Source organism: Salmo trutta, chromosome 3 (genome assembly GCF_901001165.1).
Source record: "Salmo trutta chromosome 3, fSalTru1.1, whole genome shotgun sequence".
NCBI classification, from domain to species: Eukaryota; Metazoa; Chordata; class Actinopteri; order Salmoniformes; family Salmonidae; genus Salmo; species Salmo trutta.
In genome coordinates, this window is record NC_042959.1 from 7,585,145 (window position 1) to 7,608,148 (window position 23,004).

The window sequence follows — 23,004 nt, forward strand, 5'->3', positions numbered from 1 at the left end:
TGGGCCTAGTCATGCTATGGATGGTGGTGTAGATGAGGGTGGGTCTAGTCAGGTTATGCTAGTATAGTGGGGAAGGGTAAGAGACTGGGGGGAGGAGGACGGTGTCAAGCGGAAAATGTAAAGGGGGGAGAAGAAAGGTGGGAGGGGGGAGGCTGGGGTGGTCAAAGGCACCAAGGAACCTTTGCCTGGCGCTGGGGGGGAGGCCCTGACCAGAGAGAAAGGGCAGGTGGTCAGGATGGGAGATGGAGATGAGGAGGAAAGTGAGTCTGAGGAAGAGGATAATGAGGAGGCTTTTTTTCAGACTCCTCTTCAATGGGTCCGGAGCTGACAGCCAGTCAAGCAGAGGGGTCAAAGTACACGGTGAGGGAACTGACAAGGTTCCTGGATGAGACCAAGAGGAAAACAGTTCATCTTGAGTCTTTTTTTCTGATCTGAGAAAGTTTGTAAGATCAGTACAACATGCAATGAAAAATGAGGGTCATGGTGTCCTCTCATCCAGGAAATGGTTTAGGTTGAGGAAGTGGGTCACAACAGTGCGTAGAGGTCGACCTTCAGACACTGTTTAGATGTAGAGTTTCTTTCTGGCACTGGGGCTTTTTGAGCTTTGCTATTGGTCTCTTTCTTTGCTGGCTTTTCTCCCACTTCTTATGGAGACTCTACGGGTAGGCTCGCTCAATATAAATGGCGCCAGAGATGCGGGAAAGAGGAGTGTGTTGGGTGAATATATAAAACAAAAAAAGTACAGGTGTTGTTTCTGCAGGAGATGCATAGTGATGTGGTGAATGAAGTCGAGTTGGGGTTCTGGTGGAAAGGGGCAAGTGTGTTGAGCCATGGGACAAATCTTAGTGCAGGGTGGCAGTCCTTTTTGTACCGGGTTTCTCTGTAAAAATGTGCTCCTCAAAGGAGGTGTGTAGGGGCAGGCTGCTTGTTGTAAAAGCAGAAATTACCCACATGGGTTTTGTCTTTATAAATGTGTATGCGCCTAATACAGGGAGAGAGAGAGGGGGTTCTATTTGGGTGTCTTAGACAGGAACTCTCACAGGTAGCGCCTGAGACGCTGGAGGTCGGCGGGGGACTGGAACTGTACAATGGATTTTACGAAAGACAGAAATGGGGAAGAGCCTCATTCAGGGTCAGTGGGAGTGTTAAGGGGCATCATTAATCAGTTTGACCTAGTGGATGTTTGGAGAACTAAACATCCCAACACAAGACAGTATACATGGGTGAAGGTTTTTGGGGTTAGGGTGAGTGCAGCACGGACTCGGTTTTACATGTCCAGGAATCAGTGCAATAGGTTGTTGGGCACCACCATTCTCCCGGTGCGGTTTTCAGATCACCACATAACCATGGCTCGGCTGTCTATTTCACCAGGGCCTCAGACAGGCATCCTATTGGAAGTTGAATGTAAAGCTCTTACAAGATGTCACTTTTTGGAAAGGTTGACAGACTTTTTGGGAAAGGTGGGGGCAGCGGAGAGAGGAGTATGAGTCTCTGAGTCAATGGTGGGATGTGGGGAAAGTCCAAATTCGGCTTTTCTGTCAACAGTACACAGCTCTCTCGTCCTCAGAGGCTAGAAGAGTTTTGGGGGAACTAGAGCGTTGTATTAGTGAGATGTTGGGGCAAGGCAATGTAAGCCTCGAGGCTAATTTATCTGAATTACGTAGGGACCTGGGCAGTTTTTTCCAGGTTAAAGCAAAGGGAGCACTTGTAAGAGCTAGGTTATCCATGCTCAAGGAGATGGATGCTCCTAACTCCTCCTTCTTTGTTTTGGAAAGACAGAGCGGTGAATAAAGGGTATGCATTGTCTACGGCTGGGCGGGTGGCCTCTGTGGTGGGGGAGATGCGGGAGTGAACTGTGGAGTTTTATACTGAGTTGTATAGGGCAGAACTGTGTGATCCTATGTGTGCTCAGGTCTTGTTTGCAGAACTCCCTAAGCTCTCTCTGGCACAGAGGGATGAAATGGACATTCCCCTGTTGTCCCATGAACTGGCAGAGGCCGTAACCCAGATGTCCCCCAGTCGTGCACCGGGGGTCGATGGGCTCCCAGTGGAGTTTTATAAAAAAAGTCTGGGGAATAATTGGACTGGACTTCTTTTGTGTGTTGCGTGAATGCGTTGGGGTAGGAGAATTGCCACTGAGCTGCCGTCGGGTGGCTCTGACTCTCCTGCCCAAAAAAAGGTCCTCTCTAACAGACTGAAGTCCCATCTGGACTCGATAGTACATAAGGACCAAACATATTGTGTACCGAGATGCTCAATCACGGACAACTTGTTCTTAATCAGGGACATGTTGGACTTGTCGAGAGGTTCTAATGTGAACTTTGGACTGGTCTCTTTAGATCAAGAGAAGGCTTTTAATAGAGTGGACCATGAGTATCTGTTTAATGTGATGTTTGTGTTTGGGTTTGGGAAAGGTTTTTGACCTGTGTGAAGCTGTTGTATGCTGGGGCGTCATGCATGGTCAAGGTGGGAGGGGGGCTCAGTAGGCCAGTCTGGGTGAGGCGGGGCATTAGACAAGGATACCCTCTATCGGGGCAGTTATACACACTAGCCATTGAACCTTTTTTGGGCCTGCTACGCAGGAGACTGCAGGGAGTGTGCTGGACAGGCATGGGTGTGTTGACAGGCATAGCGGTGTCAGCATATGCAGATGATGTTTCTGAGATGGTCAGGGATGGTCAAGATATGCAGGCACTAGAGACCAGTCTGAAGGTGTACGAGGGAGCTTCGTCAGCTAAGGTAAACTGGGGCAAGAGCAAAGCTCTGTTATGTGGGGCATGGGGGGATAGGTCCCCTCCTCTGCTTCCAAGGGGTTTGCAGTGGGGTTGTGAAGGGCTTAAAATGTTGGGGGTGTATCTGAGCTCAGAGGTGGGTCAGGAAGAACTGGGAGGGGCTGTTACAGACAGTGGTGTCAAGACTGGCCAGGTGGAGGTGGCTCCTGTCCCAAGTGTCATATAGAGGGAGGGTGCTGATAATCAACAACCTGGTGGCATCTTCCCTGTGGCATAAACTGGCTGTCCTCAACCCCCCCCCCCCGGACTTTATCTGGTCGGACCATTTACATTTACATTTACGTCATTTAGCAGACGCTCTTATCCAGAGCGACTTACAGTAGTGAATGCATACATTTCATACAATTTCATACATTTTTTTTTTCTGTGCTGGCCCCCCGTGGGAATCGAACCCACAACCCTGGTGTTGCAAACACCATGCTCTACCAACTGAGCTACAGGGAAGGCTGAGGGCGGCAGTGTTGTACATGACTGTCCACGAAGGAGGACAGGGCCTGGTGGCTGCTTTCCCGACTAAAGGCGGTGCAGAGACTGCTGTACCATACTGATGTTGGCTGGAGGGAACCAGCATGCGCGCTGCTGAGGAGAGCTGGCGGATTAGGGTTGGACCGGCAGCTGTTCCTCATGAAGCTGGAGAGGCTGAGTACAGCAGGTCTCTCAGATGTTTACTCTGCAGTGCTGAGGGCCTGGCAGCTGCTAAGGCCCACACGAGGTGTGGAGCCTGGGCTGTGGGTGTGGGAGGAGCCTATCTTCCACAACCCAGCCATCCCTTTGAGATTGGTTCAGTCGGCCACCCTGCAGAGGCAACTGATGGCAGCGGGTTTACAAAGGCTGGGTGACCTGAGACTGCTGGGAGAGGAGGGGTGGAAAACCCCGGAAGTCCTGGCACAGCAAACAGGAATAACGTCTCTTAGGCTGCTGGAGAGATTCCTGGAGGAAGTCCAGGAGGCACTGTCTGAGCCGGTAAGGGGGATGTTTGAGCGGCCAAAGGCGAGGGGCCACCAATGTTTCTGCCACTGCAGCTGACGGCAGAGACTGGGGACTGGCAAGGGAGGACTTGTTAGATTTTAACACTCCGAACCTGGAGGAGTTTGAGGGGGTGGGAGGTAAAGCCCTCTACAACCTCTGCATTAAGGTGAGGAACATTAGGAGCCTAACAGGAGTGAAGGCACATCAGTGGCAGGGGGTATGTGGGGAAGAGAGTATGGTGGGTTTTAGATGGAGTTCAGGGGACCTCCAGTGGAGGGTTCTACATGGAGCCCTGGCCACTAACAGCTGGCTGGCACGGGTTGAGTCGGGCAGGGGTGTCCTTTCTGCGTTATGAGAGAAACTGTGATTCATGTGTTTTCTGTGTGCGCCAAGTTAATGCCATTAATGTCTCTGTTGGAATGTCTGTGTGAGAGGTTGGGGGTCGAGTTTACTGTTGGGATGTTTATAATGGGGTACAGGAGAAGGCCAAACGTGTTTGTTGAATTTCCTGTTTGCTCAGGCAAAGTTGTCTATTTGGCTAACAAGGAGGAACAGGGTCAAAGGTGGGGGGATAACAGACCCTTTACTAGTGTTTAATGGGATGGTCTCTGCGCACCTTAGGGTTGAGTTTGAGTTCTATAAAATGATAAAAAGTGTAGAGATGTTTGTATAGCTGGGGAAGATGTTTTGGAAATACGGTGGAGAAATGGTGAGGTTTTGGTTATTGTGATATGTGGTGTTGTTTTGTATCGTGGGGTAGAGGGCAAGGTGAGTATGGTACATGTATGCAGTACAGGATATATTTTGGTGTTTTATTTTAAGGGGGGGTGAGGTTTTAATGAAATGAGAATGTTTCTGTGTCTCTCTCTGTCTCTCTGTCTCTCCGTCTCCGTCGCCGTCTCCGTCGCCGTCTCCGTCTCTGTCTCTGTCTCTGTCTCCGTCTCTGTGTGTCTCTCTATGTCTCTCTATGTCTCTCTATGTCTCTGTCTCTCTCTGTCTCTCTCTGTCTCTCTGTCTCTCTTCACAGCACAACCAATGCTGCATTATGTATACATTATACTGTCTATTTGAGTATGTCCCATGTTCATTTCCTGTTCACCATACATGTTTGGCATGACAACGAGTTGGCTAATGCTTAAAAAAGGTCAAAGAAATGAATCTCCTCCTAATTCTATTTCTATGATAGCAGTGTTCTATATAGATTGGTCCGGGAGTGACGTCTTCACGGGAGGGGGGTGTTCTGCTGCCATGGGCGCCGGTGGTACTCACAGCTCTCGATCTCCAGTGTGCAGTTCTGTTCATCCAGAGGGTATCGCCTCAGATCCATCATACAGGCTGCTGTGGTTGTGATCCTACACACACACACACACACACACACACACACACACACAGGAATATAACGTTAGACTTCAGGTATAGGGAAGACTCCATATCAGCTTTAAAGAAAACACATTTCAATCCATATTTTACCAGGTAAATTCACTGAGATCACATTCCCATTTACAGCAACGACCTGGGGAATAGTTACAGGGGAGGGGGGAATGAGCAGTTGCCATACCAGGCGGTGATGCAGCCAGTCAGGATGCTCTCGATGGTGCAGCTGTATAACTTATTGAGGATCTGGGGACCCGTGGCAAATCTTTTCAGTCTCCTGAGGAGGAAAAGGTTTTGTTGTGCCCTCTTCACGACTGCCTTGGTGTGTTTGGAAAATTATAGTTTGTTGGTAATGTGGACACCAAGGAACTTGAAACTCTCGACCTGCTCCACTACAGCCCCGTTGATGTTAATGGGGGCCTATTCGGCCCGCCTTTTCCTGTAGTCCACGATCAGCTCCTTTGTCTTGATCACATTGAGGGAGAGGTTGTTGTCCTGGCACCACACTGCCAGTTTTCTGACCTCCTCCCTATAGGCTGTCTCATCTGTCGGTGATCAGGCCTACCACTGTTGTGTCGTCAGCAAACTTAATGATGGTGTTGGAGTCGTGTTTGGCCACGTAGTCGTGGGTGAACAGGGAGTACAGGAGGGGACTAAGTACACACACCTGAGGGGCCCCAGTGTAGAGGATCAGTGTGGCAGACGTGTTGTTGCCTACCCTTACCACCTGGGAGCGGCCCGTCAGGAAGACCAGGATCCAGTTGCAGAGGGAGGTGTTTAGTCCCAGGGTCAAATCAAATCAAATTTATTTATATAGCCCTTCGTACATCAGCTGATATCTCAAAGTGCTGTACAGAAACCCAGCCTAGAACCCCAAACAGCAAGCAATGCATGTGAAAGAAGCACGGTGGCTAGGAAAAACTCCCTAGGAAAAAACTCCCTAGAAAAGGCGAAAAACCTAGGAAGAAACCTAGAGAGGAACCAGGCTATGAGGGGTGGCCAGTCCTCTTCTGGCTGTGCCGGGTGGATATTATTACAGAACATGGTCAAGATGTTAAAATGTTCATAAATGACCAGCATGGTCAAATAATAATATTCATAGTAGTTGTCGAGGGTGCAACAAGCACGTCCGGTGAACAGGTCAGGGTTCCATAGCCGCAGGCAGAACAGTTGAAACTGGAGCAGCAGCACGGCCAGGTGGACTGGGGACAGCAAGGAGTCATCATGCCAGGTACTCCTGAGACAGGATCCTTAGCTTAGTGATGAGCTTCATGGGCACTATGGTGTTGAACACTGAGCTGTAGTCAATGAACAGCATTCTCACATAGGTGTTCCTTTTGTCCAGGTGGGAAAAGGGCAGTGTGGAGTGTGATTGAGATTGCGTCCTCTGTGAATCTGTTGGGGCAGTATGCAAATTGGAGTGGGTTTAGGGTATCCGGGAGGATGCTGTTGATGTGAGCCATGACCAGCCTTTCAAAGCACTTCCCGGCTACCGATGCGAGTGCTACAGGGCGGTAATAATTTAGGAAGGTTACCTTCGCTTCCTTGGGATGCACAAGGACTATGGTGGTCTGCTTGAAACTGGTACTATAGACTCAGTTAGGAATAGGTTGAAAATGTCGGTGAAGACACTTGCTAGTTGGTCCGCGCATGCTTTGAGTACACGTCCTGGTAATCCATCTGGCCCCGCGGCTTTGTGAATGTTGGCCTGTTTAAAGGTCTAGCTCACATCGGCTACCGAGAGCGTTATCACACAGTCATCCAGAACAGCTGGTGCTCTCGTGCATGCTTCAGTGTTGCTTGCCTCGAACCGAGCATAAAAGGCATTTAGCTCGTCTGGTAGGCTCACGTCACTGGGCAGCTCGTGTCTGGGTTTCCCTTTGTAGTCCGTAATAGTTTTCAAGCCCTGCCACATCCGACGAGCTTCAGAGCCGGTGTAGTAGGATTCAATCTTAATCCTGTATTGATGCTTTGCTTGTTTGATGGTTCGTCTGAGGGCATAGTGGGATTTCTTATAAGGGTCCGGATTAGTGTCCCGCTCCTTGAAAGCGGCAGCTCTAGCCTTTAGCTCGATACGGATGTTGCCTGTAATCCATGGCTTCTGGTTGGAATATGTACGTACGGTCACTGTGGGGACGACGTCGTCAATGCACTTATTGATGAAGCCGATGACTGAGGTGGTATACTCCTGAATGCCATTGGATGAATCCCGGAACATATTCCAGTCTGTGCTGCAAAACAGTCCTATAGTGTAGCATCCGCGTCATCTGACCACTTCCGTATTGAGCGAATCACTGGTACTTCTTGCTTTAGTTTTTGCTTGTAAGCAGGAATCAGGAGGATAGAATTATGGTCAGATTTGCTAAATGGAGGGCGGAGGTGTGTGTGTCACATGCAGCTGGTGAGTGTGTCCAGTAATAGATAGACAACACTACTCTCATAGTCTTTGTGGAAGAACAACATAGTGATTGATATCAAATATGATAGGATTAGGAAGACCCTTTGGAAAGTAATCATTTACAAATGAACAATGATTTGAGTAGAGATCAATGGACTTGTAGAATCGTTGACTTTTCACCAACAGGCAAAAAGTCATTATAACGTTGTTTGTGACGTTATGGTCAGGTTGTATACTGGTTGTCATTATGACGTTATGGTCAGGTTGTATACTGGTTGTCATTATGACGTTATGGTCAGGTTGTATATTGGTTGTCATTATGACGTTATGGTCAGGTTCTATATTGGTTGTCATTAAGACGTTATGGTCAGGTTGTATACTGGTTGTCATTATGACGTTGTTTGTGACGTTATGGTCAGGTTGTATGCTGTTTGTCATTATGATGTTGTTTGTGACGTTATGGTCAGGTTGTATATTGGTTGTCATTATGACGTTGTTTGTGACAATATGGTCAGGTTCTATACTGGTTGTCATTATGACGTTGTTTGAGACGTTATGGTCAGGTTGTATACTGGTTGTCATTATGACGTTGTTTGAGACGTTATGGTCAGGTTGTATGCTGGTTGTCATTATGACGTTTGTGACGTTATGATCAAATCAAATCAAATGTTCAGGTTGTATACTGGTTGTCATCAGGGTTGGGTTGGTTACTTTCTAAATGTAATCCGTTACAGTTACAAGTTACCTGTCCAAAATTGTAATCAGTAACGTAACTTTTGGAATACCCCAAACTCAGTATGTAATCTGATTCCATTCAGTTACTTTTAGATTACTTTCCCCTTAAGAGGCATTAGAAGAAGATAAAAATGTATGTTACCAGTTGAACGACATCTATCGCAGGATAAATCAATGTTAAAGTTTACATAGCTGGCCATATATTGGTTATGGTTATGGTTATGTAGGCTTCTTCTAACCCATTGCGTTCTATTACATATAATAATACGATTAAATTATATATTTACATTAAAAACCAAAGTCTATCAGAATTCCAGTCATTTCAATAAATCCCAAAATGGATGTAGCAACTACAGATTGCCCCTTTAAGTCTATCAGAAGTGTGTGAGTTTGACTGTCCATTAGGCCTATGGGTTTATTTATCAGCATGAATTAGATTGAGCAATAAAAGCCCCACTTTTATTCCATAGGCTGGGATCCAAGAGCGCAGTTTTCACTGGCTGTCCACTGGTTTAAAAAACAATGATTGATAGGCACTTTAAACATCTTGAATTCAACCATTATTGGGTTCAAATACACATTTAGATTTGTCAACAGCCATCCACTACAACCAAGGCGCAAATAGCTAAATGAGAGTAGCAGTGTGATTCACATCAAAGCGCTATGTAGATTCCAATATTAAGTGATATCCGTATCGCCGTAGACTACACCACTACTGTCATCCTTTACCTCCAAGCGTTTATTCAAGTTGGATCATCTTTGGATGCCGACAGCAGTCGCACCATAGGAAGACATAGCTTGGACTGTAGCCTACAAAAGCCTATTTCTGCTATTTTCCCGCGATCCATCAAACCCATTTGGTGTGTCATCATAGTGGTCTATGACTTGTGGTCAGACTCGCTCAGGTGGAACAAACTCACGCCTTTTTCAATGCTGATTTGAATGGCATTGAGAAAACAGAGAAGTGTCAAAGTCCTTTCTGAATTTAAAAGTAATCCTCGAAGAAATCACGGATTACAGTTACGGTTTTTGTAATCCCTTACATGTAACGGATTACATGTAATAATACTCCCCAACCCTGGTTGTCATTATGCCGTTGTTTATGACGTTATGGTCAGGTTGTATACTGGTTGTAAAATAACTTTATTTTGTACATACTTTTAGTGACCTGAAATAGCTGATTGTAAACTAAATCTGACAACAAATTATTGTTTTCCCTTCCACCATAAGTACAAACTGTTCTAGAAGAGTGGACATGTGTTCCATAATTAAACTACACAAGTTCATTTTAAATATTTGCAAAAAATACCCATAACGTCATAAACAACAGGTCCCTTGGGTCTCACTGAAGACAAGTTCGGGGAATTTAATTTTTCAGAGACATAGAAACATTCAACATTCTCCCTGCCTCCCTCCCTCCCTGCCTGCCTCCCTCCCTCCCTCCCTCCCTCCCTCCCTCCCTCCCTTCCCTCCCTCCATTGTTCCCTATTATGTAACAAGCCAGTTAGCAGGCAGGCAGGGAGGGAGGGAGGGAGGGAGGGAGGGAGGCAGGCAGGCAGGGAGGGAGGGAGGCAGGCAGGCAGGGAGGGAGGCAGGCAGGCAGGCAGGCAGGCAGGCAGGCAGGCAGGCAGGCAGGCAGGCAGGCAGGGAGGGAGGGAGGGAGGGAGGGAGGGAGGGAGGGAGGCAGGCAGGCAGGCAGGCAGGCAGGCAGGCAGGGAGGCAGGCTATGAGGCAGGCAGGCTATGAGGCAGGCAGGCTATGAGGCAGGCAGGCAGGGAGGCAGAGCGAGAGGAAGGGACCAAAGTGCGCCGGAGTATTATCAGAGGAGTCCTATGGATGGATGTCCTAGTTTACCCCTCTCTCTGCCTGCCGTAGCTATCACTAACTCACCATGCTATGCCTGGTACACTAGCCACACAGCCACCCAGGCCTTCGGCCACCCAGCCACACAGCCACACAGCCCTTCAGCCCTTCAGCCACACAGCCCTTCAACCACACAGCCCTTCAACCACACAGCCCTTCAGCCACACAGCCCTTCAACCACACAGCCACACAGCCACCCAGCCACACAGCCCTTCAGCCACACAGCCCTTCAGCCACACAGCCCTTCAGCCACACAGCCCTTCAGCCACACAGCCCTTCAGCCACACAGCCCTTCAGCCACACAGCCCTTCAGCCACACAGCCACACAGCCCTTCAGCCCTTCAACCACACAGCCCTTCAGCCACCCAGCCACACAGCCCTTCAGCCACACAGCCCTTCAGCCCTTCAGCCACACAGCCCTTCAGCCACACAGCCCTTCAACCACACAGCCCTTCAGCCACACAGCCCTTCAACCACACAGCCCTTCAGCCACACAGCCCTTCAGCCACACAGCCCTTCAGCCACACAGCCCTTCAGCCACACAGCCCTTCAGCCACACAGCCCTTCAGCCACACAGCCACCCAGCCACACAGACCTTCAGCCACACAGCCCTTCAACCACACAGCCCTTCAGCCACACAGCCACACAGCTACACAGCCCTTCAGCCACACAGCCACACAGCCCTTCAGCCACACAGCCACACAGCCCTTCAGCCCTTCAGCCACACAGCCCTTCAACCACACAGCCACACAGCTACACAGCCACACAGCTACACAGCCCTTCAGCCACACAGCCACACAGCCACACAGCCCTTCAGCCACACAGCCCTTCAGCCACACAGCCACACAGCTACACAGCCCTTCAGCCACACAGCCCTTCAACCACACAGCCCTTCAGCCACACAGCCCTTCAGCCACCCAGTCACACAGCCACACAGCCACCCAGCCTCCCACCCACCCAGTAAGCTAGCTAGACATTGCCACACTCACTGGGTACATCCTAAATGACACCATATTCCCTACATAGTGCACTGCTTTTAACCAGAGTACTTTTGACTAGAACCATAGAGCTCTGGTCAAAAGTAGTGCACTACATACAAGATAGGGTGTCAGTCAGTCATCCAACACTTCACCACTCAATCATCACACTATGCTCAGGATCAGGAAGGAAGCTCCTGGGACATGTAAAATTAGGCCAAGATGGCAGGGTTAAGAATAACATGCTATTTATAGGCTGCTCCTACATCATCAGTAACAGCAGAAGTCTACAAGCTTTTGTCTGAGTTTAAAGAGGGACCAACCAACAACCAGTGTTTTTCAGGATCCTTTAGTTATGGCGCTGCTGTGTGTGTGTGTGTGTGTGTGTGTGTGTGTGTGTGTGTGTGTGTGTGTGTGTGTGTGTGTGTGTGATAGATACCTGGCAGCGTGTCATATGTGTTACTGCCTACAGCGTTTCAACAAAACTTGTCAGGATGCTGTAGCTAGGTGACCAGAAGGAGGGGAAACAGAGTATTGATGCTGTAGCTCTGTTGCTAGGTGATCAGAAGGATGGGGAAACAGAGTGTTGATGCTGTAGCTAGGCGACCAGAAGGAGGGGAACAGAGTGTTGATGCTGTAGCTAGGTGACCAGAAGGAGGGGGAACAGAGTGTTGATGCTGTAGCTAGGTGACCAGAAGGAGGGGAAACAGAGTGTTGATGCTGTAGCTAGGCGACCAGAAGGAGGGGAAACAGACTGTTGATGCTGTAGCTAGGCGACCAGAAGGAGGGGGAACAGAGTGTTGATGCTGTAGCTAGGTGACCAGAAGGAGGGGGAACAGAGTGTTGATGCTGTAGCTAGGTGACCAGAAGGAGGGGAAACAGAGTGTTGATGCTGTAGCTCTGTAGCTAGGTGACCAGAAGGAGGGGAAACAGAGTGTTGATGCTGTAGCTCTGTAGCTAGGTGACCAGAAGGAGGGGAAACAGAGTGTTGATGATGTAGCTAGGTGACCAGAAGGAGGGGAAACAGAGTGTTGATGCTGTAGCTAGGTGACCAGAAGGAGGGGGAACAGAGTGTTGATGCTGTAGCTCTGTTGCTAGGTGACCAGAAGGAGGGGAAACAGAGTATTGATGCTGTAGCTAGGTGACCAGAAGGAGGGGAAACAGAGTGTTGATGCTGTAGCTAAGTGACCAGAAGGAGGGGAAACAGAGTATTGATGCTGTAGCTAGGTGACCAGAAGGAGGGGAAACAGAGTATTGATGCTTTAGCTAGGTGACCAGAAGGAGGGGAAACAGAGTGTTGATGCTGTAGCTAGGTACCAGAAGGAGGAGAAACAGAGTGTTGATGCTGTAGCTATGTTGCTAGGTGACCAGAAGGAGGGGAAACAGAGTATTGAGGCTGTAGCTCTGTAGCTAGGTGACCAGAAGGAGGGGAAACAGAGTGTTGATGCTGTAGCTCTGTAGCTAGGTGACCAGAAGGAGGGGGAACAGAGTGTTGATGCTGTAGCTAGGTGACCAGAAGGAGGGGAAACAGAGTGTTGATGCTGTAGCTCTGTAGCTAGGTGACCAGAAGGAGGGGGAACAGAGTGTTTATGCTGTAGCTAGGTGACCAGAAGGAGGGGAAACAGAGTGTTGATGCTGTAGCTCTGTAGCTAGGTGACCAGAAGGAGGAGAAACAGAGTGTTGATGCTGTAGCTAGGTGACCAGAAGGAGGAGAAACAGAGTGTTGATGCTGTAGCTCTGTTGCTAGGTGACCAGAAGGAGGGGAAACAGAGTATTGATGCTGTAGCTCTGTAGCTATGTGACCAGAAGGAGGGGGAACAGAGTAATGATGCTGTAGCTAGGTGACCAGAAGGGGGGGAAACAGTGTTGATGCTGTAGCTAGGTGACCAGAAGGAGGGGGAACAGAGTGTTGATGCTGTAGCTAGGTGACCAGAAGGAGGGGAAACAGAGTGTTGATGCTGTAGCTAGGTGACCAGAAGGAGGGGGAACAGAGTGTTGATGCTGTAGCTAGGTGACCAGAAGGAGGGGAAACAGAGTATTGATGCTGTAGCTAGGTGACCATCTCTCTCTTTCTCTCCATCCACCTCTCCTTCTCATCTGTCATGCCTACTCAGAGAGAGAGACTTTTTTTTAATGAAACTGTTCTGTTCCTATATTGACAGGAAAAAGTAAGGTTATTTTTTATCCATTTCTCCTTCTCTCTCTATCATGATATCTATTGAACTGGGCAGCCCGTCTCTCCTGCTACTGACAAAAGACCAGGGCTGTATGTCTCCATAGCACAGGGATAGATCCTGTCCTCTCACAAAAAGAGCTAAAATACACTAAGAGAAAATTGCAGTGACTCTTAAATGGTTTTAAACAACAGTGAATAAATGTGTCTCTTAATATGTCCATTGAAATCTTGAAAATAATGATATGCTATGCAGTGGCCAGTATCTTAACTGGTAACAACTATACGTCTGTGTGTCTTAGTCTGTAGTACAATGTGTTACTGAAGACTGTCTCCCATAGGCTAGCCATCTTCTCCACACACACACACACACACACACACACACACACACACACACACACACACACACACACACACACACACACACACACACACCCTCCCTGCTGTTCTAACCAGCCTGTTCTTACCAGCCGTCTCTACAGCACATCTACAGGTACACGCACACACACACACACACACACACACACTGCTCTGAGCATTCTGGCATCTGGTCCTGCTGACTGGGTGTCTGGACTTACTAACATCAAATAACAGACTGACTGAGAAAGAGAGGGGAGGAGAGGAGGGTAGTGGAGGGAAGACGAGGAGAGGAGGGAAGACGAGAGGAGAGGGAGGAGGGGAGGGGAGACGAGAGGGGAGAGAGGAGAGGGGGGAAGACGAGAGGAGAGGAAGAGAGGGGAGGAGGGGAGGGAAGACAAGAGGAGGGGTGGAGGGGAGAGGAGACGAGACGATGAGAGGGGAGGGGAGTGGAGTGGAGTGGAGAGGAAAGGAAAGGAGGGGGAGGGAATGATAGGGAAGGAGGGGGGAGGAGAGAAGATGAGAGGCGGGGAGGCGAAGGGAGGGGAGAGGAGAGGAGAGAAGAGAAGTGGAGGAAAGGGGGGGGTTGAAGAGGGGAGAGGAGAGTTGAGGCTGCCTAGGAACCAGCAGATAAAACTTGAAGCACTAGAGCTTCTAAACTCTTCTCCTATAACTGGAACTGGAGGTGTTCTAAACTCTTCTCCTATAACTGGAACTGGAGGTGTTCTAAACTCTTCTCCTATAACTGGAACTGGAGGTGTTCTAAACTCTTCTCCTATAACTGGAACTGGAGGTGTTCTAAACTCTTCTCCTATAACTGGAACTGGAGGTGTTCTAAACTCTTCTCCTATAACTGGAACTGGAGGTGTTCTAAACTCTTCTCCTATAACTGGAACTGGAGGTGTTCTAAACTCTTCTCCTATAGCTGGAACTGGAGGTGTTCTAAACTCTTCTCCTATAACTGGAACTGGAGGTGTTCTAAACTCTTCTCCTATAACTGGAACTGGAGGTGTTCTAAACTCTTCTCCTATAACTGGAACTGGAGGTGTTCTAAACTCTTCTCCTATAACTGGAACTGGAGGTGTTCTAAACTCTTCTCCTATAGCTGGAACTGGAGGTGTTCTAAACTCTTCTCCTATAACTGGAACTGGAGGTGTTCTAAACTCTTCTCCTATAGCTGGAACTGGAGGTGTTCTAAACTCTTCTCCTATAACTGGAACTGGAGGTGTTCTAAACTCTTCTCCTATAACTGGAACTGGAGGTGTTCTAAACTCTTCTCCTATAACTGGAACTGGAGGTGTTCTAAACTCTTCTCCTATAACTGGAACTGGAGGTGTTCTAAACTCTTCTCCTATAGCTGGAACTGGAGGTGTTCTAAACTCTTCTCCTATAACTGGAACTGGAGGTGTTCTAAACTATTCTCCTATAACTGGAACTGTAGGTGTTCTAAACTCTTCTCCTATAACTGGAACTGGAGGTGTTCTAAACTCTTCTCCTATAACTGGAACTGGAGGTGTTCTAAACTCTTCTCCTATAACTGGAACTGGAGGTGTTCTAAACTCTTCTCCTATAACTGGAACTGGAGGTGTTCTAAACTCTTCTCCTATAACTGGAACTGGAGGTGTTCTAAACTCTTCTCCTATAACTGGAACTGGAGGTGTTCTAAACTCTTCTCCTATAACTGGAACTGGAGCTGTTCTAAACTCTTCTCCTATAACTGGAACTGGAGGTGTTCTAAACTCTTCTCCTATAACTGGAACTGGAGGTGTTCTAAACTCTTCTCCTATAACTGGAACTGGAGGTGTTCTAAACTCTTCTCCTATAGCTGGAACTGGAGGTGTTCTAAACTCTTCTCCTATAACTGGAACTGGAGGTGTTCTAAACTCTTCTCCTATAACTGGAACTGTAGGTGTTCTAAACTCTTCTCCTATAGCTGGAAATGGAACTGGAGTTGTTGCAATGCTAAAACCAAAGCTAGTGTTGTGATTGCCTTTACATTTTTGTTTGCAACCATCTCTGATTCTAGGCCTACGCTCAAAGACACTACTAAGACGGTGAAGAGTTAACATTTCCCATAAGACAACGTGATTCTTAGCCCTCATGCTAACACTATCTGGGCATGTGCCACCGACAAAGAAGAACAGCCTTAGCTTAGCCTCTGCGCATGTGCACAGTGGTTCCCCTGTTCCAAAAGTATTATTTTCCTCACAACAATGGTATCCATGAACTTGTGACTTGTTGGGTTTTAATGATAGCAGGTATCTGGTATGAGAAGTTCCATGAAATGGTTTCCCAACTTCTTTAATTCAAGTCAGAGCCCAATCTGAAGTGTCCCAGCAACATGGAGGTACGGCTGACTGAGTAGGACCATGACAATAAAGATAGTCACACACTGTTCCCAGGCTGGTATGGGACCATTGAAACAGAGAACGAGTAGTGTATTTTCTTTTCATGGCAATAGAACATGTTGTTTGTACTCTGCCACATCTTTTGAAGTTGTTAAATTGAACTTGGTCTTGTTGTGAATCAGAGCTGACAGCCACGGAATGGAGACACCTGAGAGAGACTTTGGCCTCTGCACTACTACTGCCAAATACTCATACTCTGTTTCAATGTTCCCATACAAGCTTCAGAACAGTTTGGGACTATATGTCTTTCTTTTTAATGACAAGGAATGTCCATATTTGGGTTAGTGTGAAGTGTAGGCCAAGGAGGGGGTAGCTACTACCTAGGAACGTTCATCCCTTTACAGGCTTCACAAAGTGGCAGGCAGCACAACAGCACATAAAAGACTGTCCTGTGTGTGTGTGTGTGTGTGTGTGTGTGTGTGTGTGTGTGTGTGTGTGTGTGTGTGTGTGTGTGTGTGTGTGTGTGTGTGTGTGTGTTGTATGTTTGTACTGTTCTTTTACATTATTGATGAACATCTCTTATGAATGGCAATCTTCTCTGCAGCATCAGAGACTGAACATCTGAATCCTAAACGCCACCAAATTCCCTACATAGTGCACTACTCTGGTCTAAAGTAGTGTACTATACAGGGTTCTATCGGGCCCTAGTCAAAAATAGTGCACTACATAGGGATTAGGGTGGCATTTGGGACACAGACAACATCACAAAGAGATGTTTTCTGGATAGATAGGACCACAGCCGTACAATCAAATACATTTCCTCCCTTTGTAGCCGTTCTACAGCACTGTTCCATTATTGATCATAAACTGATCAGTTATTGATATTGAGTCCGTGAAATGGTAAAGCCAGAAACAAGTCTAGATTCTTAGGTGGACGGACTAGCTACGAGCCTGTGACATCCCTTACCCTCAATCAAATACATCTACTCTTTCTGTACGCAACGGTTTCATTATTTAATGATAAAACACCAAAGTAACCAATCGAGTATAGTATGACTCCATACCTAGGTAGACTGAAAGGTTATGACTCCATACCTAGGTAGACTGAAAGGCTATGACTCCATACTTAGGTAGACTGAAAGGTTATGACTCCATACTTAGGTAGACTGAAAGGCTATGACTCCATACTTAGGTAGACTGAAAGGCTATGACTCCATACTTAGGTAGACTGAAAGGTTATGACTCCATATATAGGAAGAATGAAAGGCTAAGACATTACTCACCCTCAATCAACTATCTAGCCTCTGTTTTTCCTACAGCGATTTACTTATTGATCACAATCGATCAATGAAAGATATTGATAATCATCACAGACCACAAATTTTGACCAAAATTAACCGGAGAGATTACTGCTTCCAAGGTTTTCTTTTTCCAAGCTATACGGAGGGTGCTCTAGTAAACAAACAACAGAGACCTGACAACATCCAACCTGGAACTAAATGAGTAGTGTTTGGTCTGATGCTATTTTGAAAGCCAAGAATAATATCTTTTTTTTTTAAATAAAGTACATTACAATTATATATTTTACTTAATGGGGACTGAATTCTGAGTTAAGGCTGCCAGGCTTGCAAGGACAGACCAGATACAAATTCAATCAGCACTAAGGTGTGAAGTAAAAGGTGTCTAGGAATTTGGGCCCAACAAGTGGCAGGAGTCTTTCAAGCATCCTCTGAAGCCCCCTCCTGTCACGCCCTGACCTAAGAGAACTGTTTTTTCTCTGTTTAGTTAGGTCGGGGTGTGATAGGTGGGTGGGCATTCTATGTTTTTGTTTCTATGTTTTGGCCGGGTATGGTTTCCAATCAGAGGCAGCTGTCTGTCGTTGTCTCTGATTGGAAGCCATACTTAGGCAGCCTTTTCCCACTTGGTTTTCGTGGGTAGTTGCTTTCTGTTTCGTTAATGTAACCTGACAGAACTGTTGGTTGTCGTTTTGTTTCTTTTGTCAAAGTGTTCGTTTTCATTAAAATACAATTATGAGCACTCAACACGCTGCGCCTTGGTCCCCTCTATATGACGTCCGTTACAGAACTACCCACCACAATTGGACCAAGCAGCGTGGTCAGGAGAACTGGACCTGGGAAGAAATCCTGGATGGGGCAGGACCCTGGACAAAGCCTGGGGAGTATCGCCGTCAGCAAGAGGAGATAGAGGCAGCGAGAGCGGAACGGCGATACTATGAGGAACAAGCACGGCAACAAAGGACGAACGAGAGGCAGCCGGGCACACGGGTAGTTTGGCGGGGCCAAGGGTGAAACCTGAGCCAACTCCCCATGAGCATGTCTGCTCCTCGCATTCTCCCTCCAGTGCGCCTCCATAGCCCAGTACGTCCAGTGCCTGCTCCTCGCACTCTCCCTCCAGTGCGCCTCCACGGTCCAGTATGCCCTGTGCCAGTTCTGCGCACCCGGTCCTCAGTACGTCTCTCCATTCCGGTGAGACCTGTTTCAGCTCCACGAGAAAAGCCTCCAGTGATAATCTATGGTCCGAAGCCGGTAGAGATGATCCATGGCCCGGAGCCTGTAGGGATTATCCATGGCCCGGAGCCTGTAGGGATTATCCATGGCCCGGAGCCTGTAGGGATTATCCATGGCCCGGAGCCTGTAGGGATTATCCATGGCCCGGAGCCTGTAGTGATGATCCATGGCCCGGAGCCTGTAGGGATTATCCATGGCCCGGAGCCTGTAGGGATTATCCATGGCAAGAAGCCTGTAGTGATGATCCATGGCGCGGAACCTGTAGTGATGATCCATGGCATGGAGCCAGCAGCGACGCTCCCCGGTCCGGAGCCTCCGGCGACGCTCCCCGGTCCGGAACCTCCGGCGACGGTCCGTGGCACTGAGTCTTCGGCGACGAGCAATGGGACTCCCTAAATCTTTTTCAGATTATTACCAATCCCACAAGGTATGACTTCAAACACCCAGAAAAGGCTACTCTCCTCGATGTTATCCTCACAAATAATCCTGATAGGTTTCAGTTTGGTGTTTTCTATAATCACCTTAGTGATCACTGTTTTACAGCCTATGTTCGTAATGGCTGCTCAGTGAAACGACCTGTCCTGATTTGTCATAGACGCTTGCTAGAAAACTTTAATGAGCAAGCCTTCCTTCATGAACTGGCCTCTGTGAAATGATATAGAATCAGCTTGATCCCCTCTGTCGAAGACGTTTGGACCTTAATTTTTGATATTATCAGTAGTATTGTTAACAAACACGACCCATTAAAGAAAATGAGAATTAAAAACAGGTTCAGCCCCTGGTTCGACCGTGATCTTGCAGAGTTACTCCACCGCAATTATTGCATTTGGCGAAAGGCTCAGCACACGCATACTCAGGCTGACTGACTATCGTTCAGGCAAATGAGAAATAAGAGCACTCAGGCTATCCGGAAGGCCAAAGTTAGTTATTTTAAGGAGCAGTTCTCTCTCTGTGGGTACAACCCTAAGAACTTCTGGAAAACAGTTGAAAACCTGGAAAATAAACCCTCCTCCTCACAGCTGCCCATGTCGCATAATGTTGATGATGATGTGGTTGTTACTGACAAGAAGTACATGGCTAAGTTCTTTAATCCCCACTTCATTAAGTCAGGATTCCTATTTGACTCAGCTATGCCTCCTTGCCCGTCCAACATTTCCTCATCTCTCACCCCTTCTAACGCGACTACCCCTGATGCTTCTCCCTCTTTCCCCCTGCCCCGTCACAAAGTTTCTCCATGCAGGCAGTCACTGAGTCCGAGGAGCTAAAGGAGCTCCTTAAACCTTACCCTAAAAAAACATCTGGATCAGATGGTTTAGACAATTTCTTCTTTAAGGTTGCTGCCCCTATCATCGCCAAGCCTGTCTCTCCTCTCTGGGGAGGTTCCCATTGCTTGAAAGGCAGCCACGATTCGTCCTTTATTGAAAGGGGGAGATCAAGCTGATCTTAATTGTTATAAGCCTATTTCTATTTTACACTGTTTATCAAAAGTGTTGGAAAAACTTGTCAATAATCAACTGACTGGCTTTCCGCTCAGGTTATGGATGTGTCAATCTGGTTTCCGCTCAGGTTATGGATGTGTCACCACAACCTTACAGGTCCTCAATGATGTCACCATTGCCCTTGATTCTGAGCAATGTTGTGCTGCTATTTTTATTGACTTGGCCAAAGCTTTTGATACGGTAGACCATTCCATTCTTGTGGGCTGGCTAAGGAGTATTGGTGTCTCTGAGGGGTCTTTGGCCTGGTTTGCTAACTACCTCTCTGAGTGCAGTGTATAAAGTCAGAAAATCTGCTGTCTCAGCCACTGCCTGTCACCAAGGGTGTACCCCAGGGCTCGATCCTAGGCCCCACGCTCTTCTCAATTTACATCAACAGCATAGCTCAGGCAGTAGGAAGCTCTCTCATCCAATTATATGCAGATGATACAGTCTTGTACTCAGCTGGCCTCTCCCCGTATTTTGTGTTAAATGCTCTACAACAAAGCTTTCTTAGTGTCCAACAAGCTTTCACTACCCTCAACATTGTTCTGAACACCTCCAAAACAAAGGTCATGTGGTTTGGTAAGAAGAATGCTCCTCTTCCCACAGGTGTTCTTACTACCTCTGAGGGTTTAGAGCTTGAGGTAGTCACCTCATACAAGTACTTGGGAGTATGGCTAGACGGTACACTGCCCTTCTCTCAGCACATATCAAAGCTGTAGTCTAAAGTTAAATCTAGACTTGGTTTCCTCTATCGTAATCGCTCCTCTTTCACCCCAGCTGCCAAACTAACCCTGCTTCAGATGATCATCCTACCCATGCTAGATTACGGAGATGTAATTTATAGATTGGCAGGTAGATGTTCTTTACCATTTGGCCATCACATTTGCCACCAATGCTCCTTATAGGACACATCACTGTACTCTATACTCCTCTGTAAAGTGGTCATCTCTGTATACCCTCTCTGTATACCCGTCGGAAGACCCACTGGTTGATGCTTATTTATAAAACCCTCTTAGGCCTCACTCCCCCCTATCTGAGATATCTACTGCAGCCCTCATCCTCCACATACAACACCTGTTCTGCTGGTCACATTCCGTTAAAGGTCCCCAAAGCACACACATCCCTGAGACGCTCCTCTTTTCAGTTCGCTGCAGCTAGCGACTTGAACGAGCTGCAACAAACACTCAAACTGGACAGTTTTATCTCAATCTCTTCATTCAAAGACTCAATCATGGACACTCTTACTGACAGTTGTGGCTGCTTTGTGTGATGTATTGTTGTCTCTACCTTCTTGCCCCTTGTCTGTGCCCAATAATGTTTGTACCATGTTTGGTGCTGCTACCATGTTGTGTTGCTACCATGTTGTTGTTATGTTGTGTTGCTACCATGCTGTGTTGTCATGTGTTGCTGCCTTGCTATGTTGTCTTAGGTCTCTCTTTATGTAGTGTTATGTTGTCTCTCTTGTCATGATGTGTGTTTTGTCCTGTATTTATTTTTGTATTATTTTTGTATTTATTATTGCAGGCCCCATCCCTGCAGCAGGCCTTTTGCCTTTTGGTAGGCCGTCATTGTAAATAAGAATTTGTTCTTAACTGACTTGCCTAGTTAAATAAAGGTTAAATAAAATAAATAAATGAAAGAGGGGCATTCAACATACTGGCTGAGAGAAACCAACACAGCTATTGGTAACCATCATAAGCTATGAAATCCCTTACCGGAGTCCGTAGAGCACGGTGCCGTCCGGATGCAGTCGGATCATTCTGTTCTTGACCGTGACGCCGTGGACAAAGGACTTTTTATCGTTGAGGAAGTAGGTGTCGGGAACCCAGAGCGAGTCAGCTACCCTGTTATCCAACGTCAGGTTGAGGGCTATCTCAGAGTAGGACAGACGCTTGTCTCGCCAGGCCTGCTGGAAGTACATGGTCAATGTGTAGTCCTGGAAGAGAGGGGGAGGAAAGAGAAGAATCATAAAACGAGTGGAGAGAGGGATAGATGGGATAGGTAGCTGAATCTACATGGTCAATGTGTAGTCTTGGAGGAGGAGAAGAGTGGATAAACCTACTGGACTGTACATCTCATAACACAACATTCTGAGATCGATCGAAAGAGGGAATGAATGAATGAATGAATGAACGCTGCCTGCGAAGTTCATGTCTTGAATTAGCAACAATAATCTCATCCCTTTAAATATGCAGCCCGTTAAACTGAGAGATCATTTGCACAGACATCATCACACATATCCATATGGATACATAGATACTGTACATCACACTACAGGCTTCACATAGTGACGGGCAGCACAACAGCACATACAATTTATAAAAGTCACGTAGTCGACTATCAAATCAGAATTTGGGGCATTTTTTATTTGTATTTTTTTTAAACTAGTCTAGGCTACTCTGTGTGAATGTGTCTTTTTGAGGGGATAAAGAACTTTCAAAATGCATAAAGTGTCATGTCTAATGCGTTTTGACATGCAAAACATTTTAGGACTAAATCAACAGTGGACTAATGAATAACAAAATATCGTTTTTGAATGGTATTTTCCTTTAATTAACATACAGTCTAGTTCAGTGGTCACCAACCGGTCGATCAGAATTGATTGGTCGATCTTCAAGGCATTATTAGTTGATCACCAAACATTTCTGTAGAAAAGCAGACGATAAAAGCTTGCGCTCCTATTTCTATTTATTTGTGATGCGCTGTTGCCGGTAGCTGCATTTGATTCAGAAGCCCTGCGCACCGTGTAGGCTAAGGCTTCCCATGTTGAACCATTTCATTTGTCTGAAAAAACAGACTCCTCCTGCCCGGCGAACCGGGAGATCTGTGGTTAAATCGAGTGCGCCTACTGTGCTAGCCAATCGGATAACTCAGATCACCGTCCCTGCAGCTTCCACAGCAAAGTTTGATACGAGCCTACGTGAGATTTCATAACTTTTAAAACCATGACCAGAGAGACTGTCAAAGAATACAGCAAAGAGCAGCTGTTTTTAAGAGTGAGTTCATGTC

The 23,004-nt window shown here is 47.2% G+C and overlaps 1 protein-coding gene across 2 annotated transcripts in view; it reads right to left on the reverse strand.

Annotated features, from left to right (window-relative positions):
• Positions 1–23,004, reverse strand: part of LOC115167402 (gamma-aminobutyric acid receptor subunit beta-2-like) — an 88,034-nt gene that overhangs the window by 33,466 nt on the left and 31,564 nt on the right. For both annotated transcript variants that reach the window (XM_029721811.1, XM_029721802.1), the window contains exons 4-5: positions 21,711–21,931; positions 5,031–5,113 (exon numbers count right to left, since the gene is read on the reverse strand). In XM_029721811.1, coding sequence (XP_029577671.1) covers positions 5,031–5,113; positions 21,711–21,931 — 304 coding nt within the window. The remainder of the gene's footprint in view (positions 1–5,030; positions 5,114–21,710; positions 21,932–23,004) is intronic.